Genomic DNA, 16,977 nt, shown 5'->3' on the forward strand with positions numbered 1-16,977 from the left:
TCTGAGGTCTCACTCCTTTCCAGCCACAGATTTGTGCCTGCAGGGAGCAGGCTGGGGATCAATGGTGCCTTTAAATAGCCTGACCCAAAGCCTCTCTAAGCAGCTGGCTCTGCCAAGCAGCAATAAAACTGCCTGGCTATAAGCTTTTCTATCCAAACATTTAATGTGAACATTACCAGATGAACTCTTCCCTTCCTTTCCAAGCAATGGAAGTGGACAATACCTGTCCCATGAGGAAGACTCTCCTGCCATCCTCCTCAGCTTTCATGGGACAGGATCATTACAGCCATGGCATCACAGTCCCACATCCTGCACACCATGGGCCAGCACAGCCTGGGAGCACCTGAAGTATCCCAGGAATTTTTTGAGAGGCTGCTCTGGGAAGCCAATGGGGCAGAAGGTTGTGCTTAAGTGTTTCCCTGGCTTGGGGCTTGTAGTTCCTAATAATCATGGTTAATCTCTGCCTCATAGAAGTCAGCCTGCACACACATCTTGTTGAAGCTTGATAAGATATGCTTTTGTTTACTGCAATCACCTCTGAGCCATCATTTTCTCACAAATGGCCTATGAATCATCAGTTATGTGCTATTAATGTTGTATGGCAATGTTCAGTGACAGAGGAGCAAAGGAAATCTACTGGTCTTCAAAGGAAAACCTTGAATAACCCTGTGCAAATCCAAGTGTTTTCAGCCTGCTGCCAGGGCTATGAATATTGCAGATATTACATGTCTTTGTATGGTATTTGTTAAATTATTTAGATGGAGGAAGAGGTTTTAGCCTAAATGGCTGCTTGAAGCTGCAGCATTAGAGACTTGCAAAACTATTGCTGGGACCCATAAACACAGGTTTGCTTTTGGATCCAGTCTCTTAACATTTTGTAGATCTTAGGCAGCTGTTTCCCAAAGATCAAGTGCAGGTTGCAGCTCATCCTACCTGGAGCTGTGAAGAGACAAAGGAAGGAAGAGATAATGAATGGAGAGCAGAGTCCTGTTGGGCCAAGAAAATCCAGGTGTTCTTGGGCATCATCCTCAATGAATTTGTACATTGTGCAGAGGGTGGTTATAGACTGGGGTTTTTTGAAATATCCTCAGAATTCCCTGAGCTGGTATAGAGGAAAGTGAATTTTCACAGAATCATAGAATTGTTAAGGTTGGAGAAGACCCTTAAGACCATCAAGCCCAGCTGATAACCCAGCACTGGCATCTTCATCAATACATGATGTCCCAGAGTGCCACATCCACAACACCTTTTGAACACATCAGGGGTGGTGACTCCACCACTGCCTGTTGCAATGCCTGACCACCCTTTCTGGGAAGAACTTTTTTCTAATATTAAATCTAAACCTACCCTGGTGCAACTGGAGGCCATTCCCTCTTGTCCTGTCACTTATTACCTGAGAGAAGAACCCAGCCCTCACCTGGCTGCACCCTCCTGTCAGGGAGCTGTGGAGAGTGAGAAGGTCCCTCCTGAGCCTCCTTTCCTCCAGGCTGAACAATCCCTTGACTTAGCCCCTGGATGAAACTCCTTGCCCTCCTGTCCCATGCCTCTTGCTGTCTCTCTGCTCAATGCAGTCCCTTGGTGTCTCCAGTGAAAGCCCCACAGGAGCCCTGGAGAAGAGCTGCAGGATGGTGCCAAGCTGAGACCAAGCCTGTGTTTAGCAGGTTTTCACAGAATCACAGAATAGCTTGGGCTGGAAGTGACATTTAAAGGCCATCCAGCCATCCCTCTGAAATGATCAGGGACACCTTCAATCAGACCAGGCTGCTCAGAGACTTCTCCAACCTGGCCTTAAATGTTTCCAGGAATGGGGAATTCACCAACTCTGGGCAACCTGTCCTAGTGCCTCACCACCCTCATCAAAAACAATTTCTTCATCATATGTACTCCCCATTAGTTTTAAATCATTACCTTTGGTCTTTTTGCCTTTTAAAGAGTCTGCCTCCACCAGCATTTGATGTGTTAAATTCTACAGCAGCTGAATCCTCATCCTTTGGTGGGTTGCACAGCAAGGTCTGGCCCATGGGATCAGCTGAAGCCAAGGCTGGCTGGTAGGGCACCTTCACAGCTTCACATGGGGCTCTCAGGTGTGAGGGCTGCTGCCAACACCCAGGGGATTTTCACACATGCTCAGGAGCAGGCAGGAAAAATGAACTCTCTCTGGCAACTCCGTATGGTTTTGTCTTTCCCATCAGCCATCTCCTGGGAAATGGGCTCCATCCTCCCCCACCTGCAGGCTGTGGGACACAACATTAAATTATTCACCAGAAAAAGAGCAAAAGCAACTTCCAGCAACCCCAAATCCTGGTGCAGGGCCAAACCCAGCTCAGGCCAACCCCTGCTGGTGCTGTAGTCCCTCTAAGCAGGGGAGAAGCCCCCCGAGCTCAGCAGCACCCCCAGCCCACTGCACTGCTCAGCCAGGCTTGGCTCTTTTTTCCTGCAGTCACCTTTGGGCCCTGTCAGTAATCTCGAAGCATCTGCTCCAAATCATCCAGGATTACAGGAATTAAAAAAAACCCACCCAATTAGAGACCCAGGGTCCTGCAAGCACAAATCCGTTTAGCCCTAATCCAGGCTGCTGCCCCTTCCCAAAAGGCAGAGGATGGTCCTTGGGGGCTGGTTTTTGTGTGGCCCAGCACCACCTCCTCTCCTCAGCCTCAATTTACCCATTTTTGCCCCAGCAGTAGCACCAGGGACCTGCTCATGTCAGTGGGGGGATGGAGCACTTGGCTTTGGGCTCTGAAATCAGCTGCACAGATGTGGGGGCAGTGCCAACCTCTTCCCCTGGGCACACCCAGAGGGGCTCCCAGAGGACTGTGGATGGCAAGGGGGGGGGTGCAAACACATCTGAATGTGGCACAGAGCCTGTCAGGGTCTGGACACCAGGCAGAGGCTCCTCCACAGCTTGCTCACCATCATGTCCATTCCTCTGTGCCACCAGGGCCACCCTCCAGGCTCTGCCATGCTCTGCACTCCACATGGACTGGGACACCTGCTGTGCCATGTTCACCTTGCTGGCAGTTCAGTGTGAAAATGCTCTTCTGAGATAAGGCACAGAGATTGGAGTCATTCAGTAGAGTGAGGGTAGAGACTGGAAACCTGTTAGGAAAGTGTCTCCTTTGAAATCCTCTATTCCTTTCAGTGCTATTGGGGTTTCCTCCAGCTGGTCCAACCTTTCCCCTGCAGCCCTGAACATCTGAAATAAAAGTGCATTATCCATGGAGTGTCCCAGTATGCCCATAAACTCTGGGAATAACACATTTAATCAACACTGGATCCCGGTCATGTGTGGCAGCATTTACATCTGTTTGTAAATTTTACACCCAGAAGACACCCATAAGGAAAACAGTCAATGTTTTAATTGTCAATAATTGAATGGGAAAATCACTGAATTAATTGTCAAGAACTCAGGGGGTTTACATGCTTCTAAGAGATAGGTGACTGTTACAGCAAAAGACAAACAATGCCTTTTTTTGCTGACTTTTTTTCTCGTTTATGATGCAAGAAAAGGTGCTCACAGCAGAGGTTCCAGACAGGTGATGCTGTGCCAATTAGCACCACATTTAGGTGTGCTGAGACATGAGATGCTCTAGGTGGTAAAAGCTCCCACGATTCAAAGGGACACTGGTGGGTGGGAAATCTTTTCCTGTCTCAAAAAGTCCCTCCCTGTGGGGATCCTCCCCGGCCCTCGGTGCTCTGCTCTTTTCTGGCACCTCCTCCAGCTGCCAGGCCACTTCACCTCTGGGCTTGGTGTGACAAGGACAGCTGGGGGCTGTGGAAAAGCTGTGTCTTGTTAGCAGAGGGGTCCACGTTAGTGCCAGGTCTTTCTGTGAGCCTCAGTGGGGATTAGATCAGCTCCAGAGAGATGTGGGGAGAGAACCTGTCCAAGGGTGATGGGAGAGGGCTGGAAAAGAGGAGGAGCAGAAAGGAGGAGCCCACAGGGGTTGAAAAGATGCTGAAGCAAAGACCACATGGACAAGGGAGTGTTTGTGATGAGCAAACAGACGCTGCAGGGCAGAGGAGCCACCATGAGAGCACCCAAGTGCTTCAGACTCGCCCCAAATCCTGTTGGTTTTGGGGTCTGGCACCTCCAATGCTCAGTGCTGCAGGGGTCCCAGAGCCCTGGGGTGGGTGGCACTCTGGGTCTGAGGGTGTGGGCTGGGGCTGTGGAGGGCCACAGTTGTCCTGTGAGCATGGGCAATGCCAGGATGTCTGTGTGGTTTGTCCTCATGGGACACCAGGGCCATGACTGACCCACCACGTCAGCAAAGCCCTCAGCTCACAGACTCCTGCATTTTCTGGCTTTTACTGAAAGCTTGGTTAATTTGATATATCCCTGACTTAAAGGTCCATCAGCCTCCTTGGAACCTGGACCTTTCATCCTGGGTTGCTAGGAGATGCCAGCTGGATGTGGTCAGTCCTGACTTGTTAAGAACAGCAACCATTGAAGGACTCTCCTTGAGAATAAAAATTTGCCAGATAAAAAATACAGGTAGCTCATTTTTCAAAGAGCATTTTCTGAAACTTCTCTGAGGCAGAAATGAGAGAAGGAATAACACCACACAACACCCAGAGCTGTGTACTTCTTCCATCCCTCACCAAGATGAAAAGGCTGGCTGTTGGAAATAATCCTGGACTTTTGCAAAATGGCTAATTTTAATTTAACTAGGGCTGTGGATGCCCCATCCCTGGCAGTGCTCCAGGCCAGGATGGACAAGGCTTGAAGCAGTTTGGGATAGTGGAAGGTGACCCTGCCCATGGCAGCAGGTTGGAACTGGATGAGCTTTAAGTCCCTTCCAAACCAAGCCATTCTGTGATTCTATGATTTTATCCACTTTGATACCCATCACAAGTGTTTCCTTCTTGCTCCAGAAGGAACCATCTGCAGTCCATCTCCCCAAGGTCCAAGGCAGTGAGAGCTACTCTCTGGATGTTCTTAATGCCCAGCAGCTCAGCCCCTTCTGGAGATATGATGCAGAATTGCAAGGGTGGAAAAAGACTTTTCTTAGGTTCTGTAGCTTGTTACAAAGTTTTTAATGTCCAGGTAATTAAAGCCCTGAGAGCTGTATTCTCATGCTGCTGTAGAAGGATTTGATCTAATGGCCATGGAAGTCAAAGAGAGCCTGACTTCTGGTCTTGAGATATGTTTGTTTCTAGCTTGAATTGTCAGCAACATGCAGTGTAGATCTCAGCAATTAATACTGAAGAAGTATTGCTCATTTAGTTATGCAACAAATAATTAATATCATTCTACTAAAGAAATGAAAGCAATTTATTAATTATGTCTACTTTGCAGTGTAAGGAAGGAATCATTCTGCTTCATCACTCTTGGTGACTTCTGATACTTTGCTTGTGCTGCCAGGCATTTCATGTCTTCTCTGAGCCTTGCCCTCATGGCCTAAATAAATATTCCATAAGTGAAAACAGGATCACCAATGCCAGTGTGAGCAGCTGGGCCAAGGCACTGTGCTCTCACCTGTGTGTATTTGGAAGGTGAAACCCAGAAACCTCACAATGGCTGGGTTAGTTCTGTAACACAGACAAACCTGAACAGACAAAATGCATCCCTACAACCCCATGTGTGTAGTGACTCATAGAGGTGACACGAGAACAGCCAGCTGTAATGCCTGGAAGGCTGTGAGGGCCTTGGCAAGGTGACTTATTCGTATCAGAGCACAGGAAATTGTTAAAAGCAATAAAGATAAAGCCATCAAATGAAAATGGTGCTGCAGCACTGCTAAGGACAGCCTTTCTTCTGTCACTCTGTCCCACACAATGTGGGTATGCTCCTGCAGCCCCTCCATGCTCCCTGGCACCACAAACACCCCACTGGCTGCAGCAGGACTGCAGGGAGGCTGGGGACTGCTGGTCATGATGTGACTGTGCAGGATCAGAGCAGCACACAGTGACAGATCAGTCCTGCAGTGCAGGAGAGCAGGGGAAAAAAAGGCATTTTTTTGAAATAGTTGAAGCAGTGGGGATTTACTGAACCAGTGTTACACTGTCTATGCAGCTTGCTCAGTGTGCTGTTGCTAGCAATTCAGATATTGTCCAAGCTGTCCTGCTCATCAGTGCATGAACTCTGAAAACACTTAGCCACTACCAGCTCTGTGCATTATTTCAGCTGGAAGAACCGTGGTAGGTAAAGCAGCGATGATGGATCTAAACGATAATAAAGTCTCCCTGTTAAAAATTTAAAGTGCTATGCAACTATTTTTAGTGACCTCTCCAGCTGAGATAATGCAGAGAGCTAACTAGATGTGAACATCCATCTTAGGAGAATTGATTCCTGCAGTTTGCAAACCAAGGTGAACTGCAGAAGGTTAATGTTCATGCTCCAATACAAGAGGTACCAGCTCTATGAAAAGCTGTATCCTGCACATGTAAAGTAATAACCTATTCAATGGTTAATGTGGATGCAGTGTTTTTTTTTCTTCCTCCAGCATGTTTATTTCCATAATGGACATTTAGTTTAGGCAGAAGACTAAGAGCTCCCTCCATCACATCTGTGTGTCTACGTAGATGTGTGGGGGCATGAGGGAGGGAAGAGAATCTGGTTTTGATTCAGGAAAGTGAGCATGCAAGTGTTCGAGCACGGCCCAAACCTGACTTCTTGGGTCAGCATTTCCAAATTCAGGCTTTTAAAATGAGGCAACTGCATTTTGGGGCTTTCTAAAGAAAAAAAAAAAAAAAAAAAAGAGCTGAGGCTGAGCACCAGCTCTCTGTGTAAGGTGATGGAGAGCCCTGGGTGCCACTGCAAAACCGCAGCACATACTGCAAAATGCAGCACTTATTCCAGGGCTGCTACAGCAAATACTTTGCTTCTCAGAGCTCATTTATCTCAGAAGGGCTCCACATCCAGCAATGCAGCCTGCTGCCCTGCCCCTCCAAACCCTCAGATGGCAATTAGCAGCATCAATAAGTAATAGAACAAATACTTTGTCTCTAAAAAAACAAGCTGCAGGCAGAGCAAGCAGCCCATTCACTTTACTCTGAGGCTGCGCTAAAAACATTTAATTTTTAATATTTCATCTGCTTAAAGCCCCTGTCCTACAAACACTTAATTTTGAGAAGAGAACTTGAAAGCCAATGTGTGATGAAGTAAGGGTGAAAGGCAAGACCTGATGCTTGTGAATAACAATATCCATCAAGTCTGGTGGTGCACACACCAGGGATGCCTCTGTGAGGAAGACTTTTAGCAGAGTTCCTCTGGCTCACCTCTTCACCAAAGAGACAATGATTTTCCATCAGAATCAAAGCCTAGAGAAAATGGCAGAAAACAGCTAAAATACTGTCATAGGAATGTTTATTAGATTAACTAGTAATAAATTGAAATATTACTGAGGAAAATAGCTTAAAAATGTTGAAAAAACAATGAGATCCACCCAGAAGCCATGAGCTTTGTGCTCTTAAGTAGCAATGTGGCTCTAGTGTTGCTTCAAGAACCATTCCTTGCAGAGGACATCCCACCACTGGAGCCCTGAAGTCCCTCTGACCCACGAGTGACCTGCCACATGAGTCTGCCAGGAAACACTCCAGCAGTTTAAGCTTAACAACCAAATTGGTTTGCATCGCTCCTTCAGCACTTGGGGCTCTCAGGGGATAAAAAGGATCACCGACTGAGTGGGAACAATACTCACAGAAATCAACGCTGCCCTCAGGAGTCTCCTCTCACTCTGCGGTCAATAGGCAGAGCCGAGCCTTGGCAGACAGTGAACTTGATTAGAGAGATGATCTTGGTTAAAACTGCCTAGATCTCCTTGCTGTTGAGGACAGAGGGGGAGGAGGCTGGGGCTGGCTCTCCGGGCAACAGAGCCTGATTGACGGGGCTGGATTACTGCGGCAGCGTACCCAGAGTGGGATTAGGTGCCCTGAGTCACCCACCTGAGCACTGCTCTCTCCCACTGACCACACGGCAGCCTAGAGATCAACCCCCTCCAGGTAGGTCACTTTTGGGGACATCTGGCCCCAAGGTGACTCCAGGGACTGGCTGCTGACCTGCTCTAGTGGAAGGTGTGGTAGGGAAAATGGTTGCAAGCCGAGGAAATTTTGAAGAACAACCCATAAAGTCTTCAAGGTGACTTAAGAAACGATCTGGCCTGAAGAGCAGTTTCCAGTATGAATGTCCTGATAGAGATGTTTATCAGGAGGCTTTTTTCCCAGCCTGCAGACACAGTGATTTGCTCCCTGAGGAATGGTTGTGTGTTCCTGTGTTTATTTGAGGTGCCTGAAAGACAGTGGAGCTGTATGTCCCTGTGTGTGCCTGGTTCACTGTACATTTAACAGGGAATTACCCTCCCATACAGAGCTCCAAAGAGGAGCTCTCATTCCATCCTCAGTTACCTTGGTATTACAACTATGTGTTGTGAAAGCATTTTAAGAATAGCTTCTGAAGAAGCAGATGCATTTCAGTCAGTGACATTGGGAGGAATTGGATGGCTTTGTCCTGAATGGAACCACTAATGGCATTGAAAGAAGATTGAAACATAAAAAAAGAAGAAGAAGAAGAAGAAGACTGAAACACTAAAAAAAAAAAAAAAAAAAAAAAGATTAAAAAAACCACCCAAGTCCTGCTCTGCTGTTGTAGAGCTCTCATTGAAATCAACAGGTCTTGAAAAAGAGAAGGTAGTGCTGAGTTAAAACTTCCTGCTTGTCCTAGAGAAGCCCCAAATAGTGTGCCATTGAGGTTACTATGGAGTTATTGAATAAAGGCTGAGAAGCTTGTTCTGCTGATCAATACCTGTGTGTGCATGCAGATCTCAGCAGTGGCTGTTTGTCTCTTAGAGGCTCCACTCCAAAACCTTTATCAAGCTTTTGTGGAGTTTTCAAAGGGATTGAACTTCTGAGACCAGTGCAAATAAGATGTGGGTGCTCAGGACAAACAGATGCTTCCATTCTGCTCCTACCTCTAGATTATTATAACTTCTCTTCTCACACCTTTGCTTTATATTAGACTGCTAAAAAAAAAAAAAGGAGAAAAAAAAAGGAGGTATCAAGAGGAACAGCTTTAAATGGAAATAAAGAGATGTGTCTAAATCCTTTAGGCTGTTTGGGATGTCTCAAGTGATTTAGTCTGGCTGTATCTGTACATTAAAGCATATGAGGGCACTGAGGTTCATCACTTATCCTATTAAAACGTTAGAAGAGTCCCTGGATCGGGTTTGCCTCAGACCAGGCACAGCTGTCTCACACCATCCCTAGGGAAGAGCTCAACAGCCAGCATGGCATGCAGAGTCTTTCCCATGGACACAGCTCCTTTTTGGGAGGGTGAGGGGGCTGAAAATCACGGAGCAATGACCCCCCCCAGCAGGTAGCAGCATCAGGACAAGTCATTTAATGGCACAGACATGGCAGAGTGCCTTCCTGCTCCGTGGCAGGTCTGTACTGTGACAACAAAGAGATAAAACCCTGCCAGGTGTTTTCCAGTCAGGAGTGGGTGCTGGATGAAGGTGTGATAAGGAAAAAAGAGACCACCCCATAAGTCTGCTCTCCATATGGACACCCTCCTCATAAGGCTGTCCTGATTGCCTGAAAATGAGCTGCAAATCCAGATTTTGGGGATAGTGAGCTTCAAGTCCTGTCTGACACCATTTGTTTGGCTGCCTGGTGGGGAGGGAGTCCTGGAGGTCCCACCAAGCCCCTCCTTGGGCATTGCTGGGAAGGAGATGCAGCAGCCAGTGGGGAAGGTGAGGATTCCACCCCGCCCATGCTGGGTGTGAGGGTCACCCACAGAAGTGGGTTTAGCTCGGCTCTGTCAGACAATCCCAAGATAAAAGACAAGTCCCCTGGGTTTTACTCCACACAGTGAGAGAAGAGCCTGTACAGGGAGAGCAATGGGTGACTGGCACAACTTTTAGGATTTCTGGGACAGAAATAGTGGAAACAGTGGTGAGGGCTGATGCTCTGGGCTGACTCCAGTGGGATGGAATGGCACCAGCTCTGCTAAGTGTAAGGAGAAAATTAACAAAGTGTGAAGGATTATGGGGCATCAGTGCCCCTCTCCCACCTCTGGGAAGAGGCAGAGATGATGAATTTGTGAGCCCACTTTGCTTTAACATGGTTTGAAGCTGGAAACTTCCTTCCAAACCATATTTCTTGAAGGGGAAAGTGTGTGCCAGAGAGGCCTGTGTCACAGATCAGAAGGGTTAAAATGAGCTTTCTGGGGAATTTCTGCAAATTGGGGGAGTTTAAATTGGATGCAGCTAGTGATGAAGGAAGGGGAGCCTGTTCCTGGTCTTGCTGGCAGTCCTGACAGAAGGGAATATACATCCACGGGCTTTTTCTGTCACCCTGGTGCCAAGAATAAATACTGGTAGAGTGCAAAGTGCTGTAAGCCTCGGAGGGTCTAAGAGGAAATGTTTCCTCCCTGGATCCTCAGCTAGGTCTCACCCTTTGGGTCCCCCTCGTGGGGGCACACCAAGGTCAGCCCAGGGTTCAGGCTCCTTTGGGGTGCTGGGGCTGCAGGGCAGCCTTGGGAAAGAGACAAGAGAAAGGACAGGTCAAAGTTTGGCAGCTCCTGCACCCCACAGTGCCCTTTCCCTTTGGCCTCTGATGCCTCCATCCTCCTCTCTGGCAAGCACACGTGGATCTTCTCCTGGAGAGGAAACAAATGAGAGGAACATGGAAGAGCCGGTGCCGGGCACTGTTGGGAGGCGGGGCAGACACGGCTGGGGAGTATTACGCTCTCTCTCACGGTATTACCTCCGCTGCAGCCAGGGGTAACTGGATATGCCAGAGTCTGATCCTCCCAAGCCCTTAATTGGATGCGGGAAACGTCCAAAATGCGGCTCACTCTCCTGCTTCCCAGAGCCATGGCACACACCACGCTCCTCTTGTCACACAAGGGTGTTCCCCCCTGAACCCAGCCCCCTCCTACACCTCCCAGCACCCAGATCCAGGCCAGCTAAAGATGACCCTTTGTACAGGAGCCCTCCCAGACAAGAGAAGTTTTCAACTTTCAATAGATTTCCAGACACCCCTTTTTCTGTTCTGCAAAGAAAAGCCCTTGGTCAGACAAGGGGCAAAAGGCAGAACAAGTAGGGAACAGGGTCTTTTGTGGGCCTGGGCTGTGGGATGGGGATGGGATGAATGCTCTGCAAGGTTTGTGCAGACTGGAGTGTGAGGATGGGTGTGCAGGGAGCACCCACATGGGCCAGGCAGCAGCTGGGCCAGTACCCCCGGCCTGGAGGGGCCAGTGTGGCTTTTCCAAGGCTCTTGCATCCCCCAGCCCTCCTTCCACCCCAGTTTCCACTGCAAACAGCAGCAGTCCTCCTCTGCCGTGCAGGAATGGGACAATGCTTCCTGGATAAGTGGGCCTTCTGTCCCCAGCTGCACCAGAGCCAGGCTCTCTCCCCAACCTGCAAGTCTTCTGCTTTTTCCTTTTTTTTTTTTTTTTTTTTTTTTGTTGCTGCAAGGATTTTTTCTGGTTTTGTTTCTTTTTCTTTCGTTCCTTTTTCTTTTTCTTTTTTTTTTTTTTCTTTCCTCTTGCAAAATCAATTTGCAGACAGCTCACTCATTTTTCCCCCTTGCAAACTTATTAGGTATTCAGTCCCGGCTAGCACTCGTAAGCATCCTTTGTCCCAGGGAGGGCTGGAGACCCCTTCATTAGCAGTGATTACCTCTGAGCAGTTTGACAGCCTCCCAGCCCGCTTACAAGACTTTCCCATTCAGCCCTGCCCGGGGCTGCCCCGCTTCTCAAAAGAAACGGAAACATTCAAACATTTCTCCCCCCTTCCCAGCTGAAGAGAGGAAAAGCTGTTTCTCTTTTCCGCCTTCCCCATTCACTTCACTTTTGATACAATATTTTCCTTCTTTGTTAAGCCGGAGAGAGAGGGGTCAAGGCAGACTTTATAGTGACCCTTTTGGGAGCGTTTTGTTTAATGTAAATACAACCTCCTTCACTCTTACCCGCTTATAATTATTATTATTTTTAAAACAACCAGAGGCTGGGGAGGGCGACGACTTGGGCTGATCCATAGGGGGAAAAAGAATCCTGAAAAACCTGGGGGAAGGACATTCAATAAGGGAAGGGAAAGGGCAGTTGGGAAAAAATCCCAGACAAACGTGGGGACGGGGTGTGGAAACCGAGGGTTTTTATTTTGGGTCTTACTGGTCGAACTAAAGGCGCGGGCGCAGCCCCACGGCCCCGGCCCCTGCAGAGCTCCGGCGGGGAAGAAGCGGAGCTGGGAGACGCTCGGTTGTCCCGTTCTCCCACAACAAACAAGGCCGGGAAGCGGGGCTGCTCTTCCCACGGGAGCTCCGGGCTCCTTTCCCCGCCCCGGCCACTCTTTCCGAAGGTTGGTTTGTGCTTTTGCCGCCAGCATCTCTGGGAGGGTCCCTCCACTGCCCACTCGGGAGATCCCGCATCCTTCACGACACTCAAACCCTCTGTCGAAAGAGGCAGTATCATCCCCGCTGCCTATTGAACAAATTCCAGGTGTTTTTCAGTCGGAAAGAAATCCCGCGTTACCAGACGCTGAGCGCATGTGCTCTCTGCTCTCTTTATATCTTTAATTCGCCGCAAAAAGCGCTGCTACTCTGCCTGAAGAAGCCGATGGAGAAATTGAATCAAATTCACCGATTTCCCGGAGAAGAATAGAAATAAAGAAAGAACAGGATGTATTTCAGCAGATTCCGTTTTGAGGCCGAACACCGCTTTTAGTCCCAAAACAACCTCATGGGTGGGAACTGCTGTCCATCAGCGAACCCCGAACCCCAAAACCCTAACCTCGTTTGGCGCTTAAACAGCACAGCCGGGCTCTTCTTGCACAGCTTAAATCCAGAGGGGTTCAGGAGGCAACCAACCTCAGGGTTTGGGGCGCAAAGTGCTCTGCTGACCCTCCCGTAGGTGGGTACCCCAAAGGCAGGCGGAGACCCCTGCTCTGCCCCCGCTCCCCGCCCTGCGATCCGACCCTTCCACACTCCTAAAATGCAGATTATTTGCCTGTCCACCAGGGAAAGAGCTGCCTGTAAATTGACTTGAAAAGCAGTTAAAAAATTCCTGCTACCCGCCCCATCCCTGGAATAGTCTGTAGGGAAAACCAAGGCACATGCATTTGGGGACGGAAGGCAGCTTTAGGCGTGAGGGGTGTAAAAGCCTTGAATTCAGGTTTTAAATTCATACTTCAACAGAGGGGCAGAAGTCACTGCCTAGACGGGAATATACCTCCCGATAAAAGGCAGCAGGGCTGAATTAAACCATCACGGAGCTGAAATGCCTCTGCCCCTTGCAGGCAGCAGGAGCCGAGCGGGAGCCGGGGCATCTCCTGCTGCCAGCGCTGCCCGGCTTCTCCCAGTGCCAGGCTTCGGCTGCTAAATAAATCGAGCCAAGCAATCAGCTTACCGGGAAGGCATCTCTCTGAGGACAGGGAAGTAAACGCGATGAGACCGAGAAGACAAAAAAAGCACAGCTCAGGCGATTTAAAGATCAATGTCAAATTGTATAATATAAAATCCTTCTGCTGGGGAAAAAAGCTTAGCACGCTCCTTGGACCTGGCGTTTGGTCTCCCGCAGCAAAACCGCCGCAAAACAAAGCGAGGGAGGCGGATGGTGGGGACAGCCACGCACATCGCAGAGGTCCCGATTTGGGATATTTTAGCCCCCGTTATGGCCTTTCACTGGCATGAAGAACTGTTAATTCTCCATCTTCTCCTCGCCTTTGCCAGGTGAGGGAGAAAGCTTAGTTACCCCGGCGGGGCTGTGCCCCAGCCATTTCTCTCCATAATATTATTTTTTCTTTTTCTTCCCGTCGTTCCTTTCAGAAAATTCGCCTCCGATAATCCCCAAAGCTTCAGCCCTCGGGAGAGAAAAGGCTGCGGCGATGCCGCTTCCTTCCCTTCCTCGGGCACCCGCATCCCCCGCCAGCCCCGTTCCCGCTCCTCTCGCCTCATCCCGGCTCCTCCCAGCTCCCTGCCTGGCAAAGACATCACCCCCGGTCCCGGGGACCGGCTAGCTCGGTTCCTGTCGAGCTGCTGCTGAAATACCCGTGGCCTCGGAGATCTGCTCTGCGTAAACTGGCGGGCTTGAAACCGACACCGTCATTTCAAAGCAGATGCGAGGGTCGTTCACCAAATATTTTATTATGGTTTTAGGCTGCTTCATACAGTTTCGTCCTGCACATGCTCTACAAGTCACCTGTGCACATAGAGAACAAGCCAAAAATAATAATAATTAATAATAATAATAGAAAAAAAATCTACCATAGCAATCCCTTAAATAAGTAAATAAACATTATATATATATATATAAAAACCCCTTTAAAGTAAAGCAAAACCCAACCAAAAGAACAGCGTCTTTTCAACATGAAACAACCTCGCGGGATAAGGGCGGGGGCTCAGACATTTTGCAACTTGGCATTCGGTTTCTTGATGATTTTTTTTTTTTCGTTTTCTGGGCTTTCTTTAATTATTTCTTTTTAGGCATCAATTCTGCAAATCCTTCGAAATAAAGGCGACAACGATTTTAATGACGTTTTTTAATGCAGTCTGCTGCGGGGCTGGGAGGGAGGCGCGGGCGGGCGGCCCGGGAGCGCCCAATACCCCGCGTTCGGCGCCCGCGCCGGGCACTGCCAGCCCCGCTGCTCCGGCCGTGTCCGAGGCACCGGTGAGCCGGGCCTCCCGCTCGCCCCGGTTTGCCATGGCGGTGGTGTCAGATGTCACATTCACTGTCGCTGGATGTGATGGAGATGGCGGAGGTGGCCGCTTTGCTGGAGAGGCTGGCTGCGGGGCTGGAGGCGGCCCCCACGGCCTCCCCGCCGCTCTCCTCCTCCGCTTGCAGCGAGCGCACCGAGCCCTGCGTTAGGACCTGCTGCTGTAGCCTGCAAGGAACCGGCACACACAGCATCACCGCCCGCCCTCCGCACCCGCCGGCAGCCCCTGTGTCCCCCCAGGGGCTCCCCCGACCGCTGCCCCGGCTCTCAACACTTATACCAGCGATACGAGAGAGGAGGAGCTGGGTGGGCACCCGCTTCCTCAGCTCTGTCTGAAAAACCGGGTGCCCACCCCAGGGTCAGCCGCTCCTCGGCTGGCACACCCAGGGAAAGTTGTCCCCTTCCTCCGCAGCCTGCCCCCAAAGCGGGCCTCATCTTAGGGATCAGTAATGCCCTGCAGAAGCTCCCGGGCAGCGTCTCCCGTCCAGTAGGCCTTACATCTTCCCTTAGCCCATAAAAAAGGGCTCCGGTTGACAGCACCCACGTCCCCGACGTGCGACAGCCCGGTTGAGGGGTGACAAGGAGAATTTTCTGCACCCTGATATCCTGGGCAGGAGATAAAGGGGGAACTCTGCTCCCTCCTCTGCTTGCCGGGACGTCTGCTTGTGCCACTAGTGTTGGGATAACGCTGCTCATTTAGAGCCGTGATAGATATTTTTTAAAATTATATATATAAATATATTTCTATCTGTATATATTCACTTTGTATTTCTATTATATATTTATATATATATATAATAGAAACAAAAACAACATCCCAAGGAATGTTCCCGGATAGCTCTGAAGGAGGAACAGGGCACGGCGGCTGTGGCAGGGCCCGCAGAGGGCATGGCTGGCTCTTCTCAGGCAAAACTTTGGAGGGGGTTTGTCTCCGCTCAGCCCCTGAACATGGCGCTTCTGCCGCCAGCTCCAGCCGGTGGCTCCAGGCCACCCCTCTCCTGCTCCCGCTGTCCCGCTCCCCCACACGGCAGCCAAGAGGAAGCCCAGGGCGGGGATCCTTCCCTATTAAATCGAAGTAATTAAAAAGCCTAAATGTTTTCCCGCTGCTCCTGCTTTATCTCGCTGCATTTCCCGGGGAGAAATCTCCCGGGATTGTTTCCCCCATCCTCTACCGGCAGTCTCGCACCGCCTCCCCGCAGCCTCCGGCCCCGGCAGGCGGGGGCGAAGCCTCGCTAAGGGGAACCTGTGTCCCGACGGGACGGGCAGCACCTTACCTGTTCTTAGCGGCTGCTGCCCTGTCCCTTTGCCTGCGGTTTTTGAACCAGTTGCCCACTTGCGTGGGGGTAAGTCCCGTGGCCTGAGCCAGTTCCCGCTTTTTGCTGGGGTTGGGGTAAGGGTCCTGCAGGTACCACTCCCGCAGCAAATGCCTCGTCCTCTCCTTGAAGCAATGTGTCTTCTGCTCGCCGTCCCAGATGGTGCGCGGCAGCGGGAACTTCTTCCTCACCCGGTACTTGTCCACCGGCCCCAGGGGTCGGCCCCGCAGCTTCTCCGCCTCCTGGTAGTGCGCTTCCAGCCAGAGGGCTTGCAGTTTGGCGTGGGACTCCTTGGTGAACTTGTGGTTCTCCAGGATGTGGTAGAGCTCCCGGTAGTTCCCCGTGTGGAAGGCCACTATGGCCCGGGCTCTCAGCACCGACTCGTTCTTGTTGAGCGCCTCGCAGGCCGCGGGGGCCACGGGCAGGGACCAGAGGAAGCGCCCCAGGCGCTCGATGTCCCCGCTCTCCTCCAGGGTCTCGCATACCCCGGCCACCTGCTGCGGGCTGAAATTGAGGATGGGCAGCTGGAACATGGAGGCGGCGCCGGGCTCCGCTCCGCGCTCCGCGCACCCCCGGCGATGCCCGCCGCCACAGCGCACAGCCCCGCGGCGGGGAAGGGGCAGCGGCCGCGGGCCGCCCCTCGCTCCGCTGCTGCCTCCGCCGGTGCCGGCGGAGCTGCCGCGGGAGGGACGGCGGAGGGCGGAGAGGCGATGGGGACCGCTCGGCAGCTCCGGCGACTGGGGGCGGTGGGCAGGGGCGAGGCGGAGGAGGATGGAGCGGGGAGGGAGGGCGGGCGGGGGGGAGGGAGTGAAGGGGAAAAAAAAAAAAAAAAAGGAGGAAAAAAGAAGAAGAAATAAAGGAAACCAGAAAAGGCACAAGCGCAGCTCCCCGCCGCCGCCGCGCTGCTGCGGGAGCGGCTGATTTGCTGCAGGCTCGGCAGATTGGCTCCCGGGTTTCCATGGCGGGGCTGCCACTCACTGTCAGCCGCTGCCAATCACGGAGGAAGGCCCCGCACCGCC

At 50.9% G+C, this 16,977-nt stretch overlaps 1 protein-coding gene across 1 annotated transcript; it reads right to left on the minus strand.

The window, feature by feature from the left end:
- Window positions 1-14,644: 14,644 nt before the first annotated feature.
- SIX6 (SIX homeobox 6) lies at window positions 14,645-16,559 on the minus strand. The gene is made up of 3 exons (XM_059848195.1): window positions 16,541-16,559; window positions 15,920-16,505; window positions 14,645-14,813 (listed from the first exon to the last, which is right to left on the minus strand). Exons 2-3 carry the CDS (start codon window positions 16,489-16,491, stop codon window positions 14,645-14,647), a joined length of 741 nt encoding a protein of 246 aa, XP_059704178.1. The 5' UTR covers window positions 16,492-16,505; window positions 16,541-16,559.
- Window positions 16,560-16,977: the final 418 nt, after the last annotated feature.

Source organism: Haemorhous mexicanus, chromosome 6 (assembly GCF_027477595.1).
Source record: "Haemorhous mexicanus isolate bHaeMex1 chromosome 6, bHaeMex1.pri, whole genome shotgun sequence".
Classification (NCBI taxonomy): domain Eukaryota; kingdom Metazoa; phylum Chordata; class Aves; order Passeriformes; family Fringillidae; genus Haemorhous; species Haemorhous mexicanus.